Source organism: Cyprinodon variegatus, unplaced genomic scaffold (assembly GCF_000732505.1).
Source record: "Cyprinodon variegatus isolate N-32 unplaced genomic scaffold, C_variegatus-1.0 Scaffold18, whole genome shotgun sequence".
Taxonomy (NCBI): Eukaryota; Metazoa; Chordata; class Actinopteri; order Cyprinodontiformes; family Cyprinodontidae; genus Cyprinodon; species Cyprinodon variegatus.
In genome coordinates this window covers 1,726,925-1,733,788 of record NW_015150471.1, presented here as the reverse complement: position 1 = coordinate 1,733,788, position 6,864 = coordinate 1,726,925, and the positions used below count along the sequence as shown (strand labels likewise).

Here is a 6,864-nt window from a genome sequence, read left to right as displayed (position 1 = left end):
CTATCTATCTATCTATCTATCTATCTATCTCTTTTTTCCCATTTTTCTTTGCTTAAAATGTAGATTTTTGTGTTTTTTTTTATTTTCTATTTCTATTTATTTACTCATTTAACAATCCTGCAACCATACTGTTTATACTTTGTCACAACACTTGCACAAATAATATATTTGTTTATAAGAAACCTTAAATCTCCATTTTTTAAATAAAAAATATTTATATATATATATTTTATATATATATTTTTAAGCCTGACTTTTAATACTTATTGCACCTTTTCCTTCTTTTGCATCTCCTGTTGTTTATTAGAGCTGATGTCAGTGAATTTCATGGTGAAATCAATAAAGTCCTATCTTATCTTACCTTATCTTAGTCAGAATAAACACACAAACAAATGAGGGTCAGTTTTCATTTGTAAAACCTGGGTGATAATTGTGTAATTTGTTTCCACATTACGAGTTTCTGCAACCCACCGAAAATTGCTCCTATTTGTCAGAGTGAGTAGTTTTTCCTCATTCTTGCCAGAACAGTTGACCAAAATGGAAAATGTCCAAGGTGAGACATTATATGCATGCATCTGCCTGTAAGTGCAATGTTTGATCCTCGTCTGGGACGAAAATATTTAAGTGTCACAAATGATGCCCTGTTTAGAGTGTTCTGGTCTAGAGCTGTGTCCAACAATTTACAGTTAAAGTGAACACCTGGCAGGCCACATGCTGACTTACACCCCCGCCACCCCCTCTTGACCCACTAATAAATATCCTGCTCAGCCAGAGGCTGTAAAACTTGCATGATGGAGGCTTCTACACTCAGCAGGGTCCCAAAGAAAACAGCATTTGGTGTTTTAGGTGGACGGTCTGAGAGCTGTTCACTCAATCTAAACAGAATTAAATCCGTTGTAATTTAGTAGAGCTGAGGTGAAAATATATGTGTAAATGTTGGAAATACAATCAGATATATTTTCCTTATATTAGCTTTCATTTAGCATTTTAAAACAGTTAGATTTCTATTAATGCTTAATAACTAATTAGTAAAACAAATTGAGGAACAATGCATTTTGTTGATTAATTCAATCAGATTTTTTGCATTAGTGGTGGATTAATGATTTAGAAAAATCCTTAAAGTTTTTAAGACTCATTATATTTGGACAGAAACTACTAAAAAATATAAAGAAAAATAACAAAAAAGTATAATTTAATTTTCTTTCCCAGATATAATACTATATAATCTATAAACTCTCATTAGACAGTTTTTGCCTATTAACATACCTGGCCTTCTTAATGATCATACTGATGGTCCACAGAAGCTTATATCAGCATCTCTCACATAAATGATTACAGTACAACCTAAAGTGGAATCTTTGGCTTGACGTTAATGTCAGATTAAAGGATTTTTGCTTTCAAATTTTTGGCAGGATTCCTGTCTGAAACACATCATGACTGCACAGCAGCTGTGTCTGTCATGCAAATGCCTTCGAGGCATTTTCCTAATATATGCTTTCTACCAGCCTGTCAATTTTATAAAGGCCAGTGGCTCTTTTTTCTAAAACCGAGAGCTGATGCAGTGGTCAGACATGTTGCATGCACTCATTGGGAGATTGTGTTACGGCTTAACGACAGGAAAATGTCAATGGATAAGAATGTAAGAATTGGGCTTGGAGGAAAGTGAATTTACCAGACGTGGTCTGGCTTGTTTTCAGGGGAGAGAGTTGAGGTTACAATAAGGCAAGTAGGGGTGGGGGGTGGGGGGGGGTCCTCCCCCATCTCTTATTTTAAAAAAGTCGTCGCCAAACAACATCTTTAAAAAGAATCAGACGGGATTTGAGTGGATTTGTTTAATTAAGGGACAAATTATCCCCATCAACAAACAGTTAATTCACTGCCATCACCAGGCACACCTAAGAAGTTTAAAAAGTGAAATGCGATTAAAACATTTTTTATTATACTCTTTTTTTTTCTTTCACGTTGATCTTATTAGTTTCTCTATCTCTCCATTTTCCTTTTGGGTATAAATAAGTCCAATTCCATTTGTTTTAGCTCCTTTTCACAATGAAAAAGCAACAGGTCCTTCAAGTACGGTAATACAGATTTATGATGATTATTTTATGTTATTTAATTAACTCTGGTTTTCTTGCTCATATGTGGTTTTCGAAGAAATATTATTGGAAGACCAAATATCTTTTTGTCAAAAAATAAAACAAAAAAAAACAAGACAAACAACTAAAAAAGGAAATCTTATTAATCCAGATTTATAAAACATTTCTGGGTAAAGCAATAGCGCATGATTTAATATGTTATCCCAGATATTTCATTAAGTATTCGAAAAATATCGTTAGATAATCTTTTGTTCCCTTACTGTCAACGTACTAATATAGGTAACCCTGAAAACATGCTAAAAGCCAGAACTTTGATGATTTTCTGAAAAAAGAAGCTTTTAATAGCAGTTTCTACTGGTATTAGAGGCTGGATTTTATTTTATTTTTTTTGTATTCTATGCTTTCAAATTTGGCAAGTGTCAACAAACTTTTAATTCATAATCCACAACTTCCTGTTTCCTGGAGGGATACATCCAGCATGACACAGATGACCATTTGTATTTCAGAATATGAGCCTTTTTAAATAACAAAGATAAATGCTGATCTGACACTTTAGAACGAATTTAGTTATTAGAGGAAGGAAAATAGAAGATTAACAACAATAGTGTTTCTAAAATTTGCTTGTAAAGTAAATTAAACCATGTTAGACACGGTTTCATTTTACCAGAATGAAAACTGGGGAATAGAACATTTCACGCATTCAGATTCAGTTTAAATAAACGTTTCCTTTGGTCTGTTTGTCTTTGCCGCTAAAGTTACGCCAAAGACTTTTGGGAATCTGTCCGTCATGCCTATCAGTTACTTTCACCTCCTATTAGCAAGTGTGAAATCAGATATGATGAGTAAATGACATTAAAGTCCAGCAGCTTTACTTGTGCTACTAGTTTCAAAGGTAAACACGTTAACTAACTTTAAGCAAAGTTCACACCCAAGGAGTCATTAAGCAATATTTTTTTTAGCAAAAAGAAAAAACAGTTTAGATTTTTACTCAATCATTGCATCATTTTTTTTTTTTTGCTGTAATTTGTAGAATCTGTCGGTTGAAAACATTTTCCCATGCACATTTTTTAGCACTCAACGTAGATGCAATGGTTAATAACAATACTCTGTTTCCCACGGATACAGAGACATAATGAGCCATTGGGAAACCTCGTGAATCATTTCAGACTTTTCAAAGCTGTTGGACAATAAGAGGATACAACTGCAGCTTCAAGAGCGACTTGACCACTGAGGTCTTGTCACCTAATCATCTTTCATACAGCAATCCTTAGAGAGAACTTCTGCTGTAAGCTTAATTTGACGAGGAAATAGCGGGAATGTTTATTTTTTCCGCGGTGTGATACAGGTCAAAGAAGAACATTTTTTTTTATCTTGAAACAAGATTTACGGAAAGCTTATATGTGGCATTGATTTTGCACATATATTTGTCTTAAATGTTGTACATATATTTTTTAATGAGGAAAATAAGGTTGATTTGACTGGATGAAGTTTGTTTTTAATTTTCCACCTATTTCCATCCTGAACTACGGCAAAGTACAGCAGACCCATTTCTGTGAACTATTCAAATATGCTAAAATTCTCAGAGACCATGCAAAGTTAAAAGCTACAGACACGGGATGAATAGATAGAAAGATATTGTTTTTTTAAGGTTTTATTTCAAGATTGCTTCTGTTTAGAGTTTTTGGATTAAATGTCCAACTGGCATTTTAGCGTTTTTATATTTTTATATGTACGTTAGGTCTGTATAGTACTATCATTCCTCTATTCTTATATTGTCATTTTCTTTATCTCTCCCATATTTTCCCATAAAGCACTTTAAATCACAATGTCCATAACAGATCCTATGCAATACACCCTGTCCTGCCTTAAAATTGTCCCTGCGCACCATGACTCACTCACCTGTGACATCTCTCTTCCTTTTGTTTGAGCTCTTCTTGTCTGAGTCAACTGAAGCCACGCTCTGGGGTGAGTATTCTCCATCCAGAGACCCAGGTTGCATGCTGCCCGGCAATCTTTCGGTCCCCACGCTCTCCAGCTCAGGACCTCCTCCACTTCCAGTGCCCACAACCGCAGCTGAAGCAGACGGGCAGGCATCGGTCGATCTCGACCGGGTGTCACAGGGGTTGAACTGCCAGTCGCCTCTTGGGTAACCGCCGTGGCTGTCTTGATAGAGTCTTTCGTCACGAGGGTAGGCTGCATGGGGCGCGCTTGGCACCAAGCAGGAAGTGGAGAAGTCCGTGTAGGCCAGAAACTCAGGTTTTTGGTGCATGGAGAAGGGGCCCTGTTGGTAGGGCGACTGCAGGTTGCTTCCTGGGACCCCAGAGTGGGGGTTCCTCATGCACCCCCAGATGGGGTTGCTAGGATGGGTGCTCCGCATGCAGCTGCTGGCTGGCTGATCCATGGTAATGCAGAAGGACTTCACTCAATCTTAAGAGTTCTTCTTGAGCTCAAAGCCTCCTCTGAAAGCAAACTAAAACTGGAAACCTGTATTTTTTTCCTTTTTGCCTACATATAACTTATCAAAGCTCTCATTTCATCTGCTGCAGAATTCTAACTTCTGTCAGAGGCTGATGATTCTTTTACAGCCCAGAAAGTGTGAGGATAGATGCCTTCCAGTGACAGCGCTCTCTCTTTGGCAGTCCCCCAGCGTTTCTGCTCACACTCTCTCACACTCTTTCCCTGAAGGACCTGACTGTGTGTCTCAGCGTGGGAGCTGCATCTGCAACTGCGTGACTCCCTTCTTCGGCTGGTTGTTTTCACAACTCTTCTGAGGCATTCATGACAAGCGAGCCCTCCTCCTTTTTAAACACATAGGTGGGAAAGAGTGGCAAGTTTATGGAGTGAAATGTGAGCCTGGAGGAGGAGGAGCCCCACTCCGTCCACATGTTGGTAGTACCCTCCAACCGACCCGTCCTCATCATCTATTAATCATGGCATAGGGTAGGTGGGTCGGGGGGATTTTATACACAGGTCTAATGGGCTTTCCAGACGCAGGGCTTTTTAAGGGGACATTGTCTGAAAAGAATAAAGCAGGCACCCACCCACATGGGACCTGGAGACCCTGACTTATTTCAGTTCCTTACTGCTTTCTGACACCCAATTTAGTTCCCTTTTTGACACCCTTTAAAGGAAAGTTAACCGTAAACCCCATTCCCTCCAACCCCGATCCCTGGCTGTCCCATCAAATTTGAAAAATCTTTCTTTCCCTTCCTCTCTCTCTCTCTTTAAAGTTGTCTATGTGTGGCTGAAGCCACCTGGTTGGACTTTCTAAAGCTTCAAGGTGAGAGAAAAACTGGATCCGATATTGGTTTTATGCATGTACTCACACGTCCTGAGGTTTTCTCATGTTAGGAAAACACAGTATGGAATTTCAGAGCCATATTTCATAGATTTATACTGTCTGAGCAAAAACTGTGGTATCAAGATTATGCCTTACTGGCCAGAGATAGAAAGTACCTAAGTGAGGTTTGCCTATTTTATGATCTCCTATTGTTCTGTATTTTATTTCTCCTTCTATATAAAGTTTTGTCTCTAAACTCCTGAAAAAACCCCAACAGATTTTGGACTGTCTTTTAAAATATATGCAACCCACCTCATATTTGTGGGCTGTAGCCTGAACTCTCTGAGATGAGATAGTTAAAAAGCTACAGATTGGAAAAGTTTATGTTCGTTTGCTGTTTTATCTCAGATTTCAGTTTAAGTTACAGCAACATAATTAGAGGAAATCTATCTCTACACCCATCGTCGAAAACCTTTTCTCTTTTTCTCATGTTACAACAGTTGATTTAAATGTTTTTGATTATGAGTGCATGTAAGGAATCAACACACAATATCATGCAATTGAGAAGAAAGGGCAAATAGGTTTTTCTAGTTTTCTTTCAAACTAAATCTGAAAAAGTGTAAGAAGTCTTTAATTCCAAAAGAATTTCCACATATGTGTGAATCTATTTGTCCTGTGGGTTTATTAGTTTAGTTTACAAGCAGAATAATAAAGACCAAGAATGACGGTAGGAAGGTCAGAGATAAAGTTAGGGAGAAGTTTAAAGAAGAGCTAGATTATAAAACAATATCTCATAATTTGTAAAAACAAATCTTATGTCCGTGTAACGTATAACATAATGTGGGCTTGTTGAAAATCTCTGACAGGGACATCAGAACAAATCATTAACTTTCAAAAAAACTTGTCATGATTTCTATTCAAACTTATTGAAAATCTCTTAAAATAAATGAACTCTGAATCTGTACCTTAGTTTTAATAAGATTACTGATATTGAAGATAGACGGATCGGTGCAGCAGTGATGCGGTCGCTGTATCAGACTGTTGTGGTGAAGAGGGAGTTGAGTCGGGCGGCAAATATCTCAATTTACCGATCGATCTATGTTCCCACCCTCAGCTATGGTCATGAGATCTGGATTATGACCGAAAGGAAAAGATTACAAATACAAGCGGCTGAAATGAGTTTCCTTTGCAGGATTGCTGTGAGCACCCTGCTGTGCGCACCGGGTAACTGGTTACAGTTACCCAGCAGGAGCTTAAAGTAGAGTTGTTGCTCCTCCACGTCGAAAGGAGCCAGATGAGGTGGCTCGGCCATCTGTTCGGGAGGTGTTCCAGACATGTCCTATTGGGAGGAGGCTGAGCTGGCCTGTTGTCGCCTTGGGGTCCCCCTGGAGGAGGTGTGTGTAGATCGGGAAGTCTGGTAATCTCTGGATATTCAAGTGAAGTTTTATATTCAACCAAAACATTTTAATAATGTCTTTCTGTCATGGCTTG

At 38.1% G+C, this 6,864-nt stretch overlaps 1 protein-coding gene across 1 annotated transcript in view; it reads right to left on the bottom strand.

Moving 5' to 3' along the window:
- The window catches only part of meox1 (mesenchyme homeobox 1), an 11,167-nt gene extending 6,261 nt beyond the window's left edge, over positions 1-4,906 (bottom strand). Inside the window, exon 1 of the mRNA XM_015387631.1 lies at positions 3,993-4,906. Within this exon, the coding sequence (XP_015243117.1) occupies positions 3,993-4,494 (502 nt within the window). The 5' untranslated portion in view covers positions 4,495-4,906. The remainder of the gene's footprint in view (positions 1-3,992) is intronic.
- Positions 4,907-6,864: the final 1,958 nt, after the last annotated feature.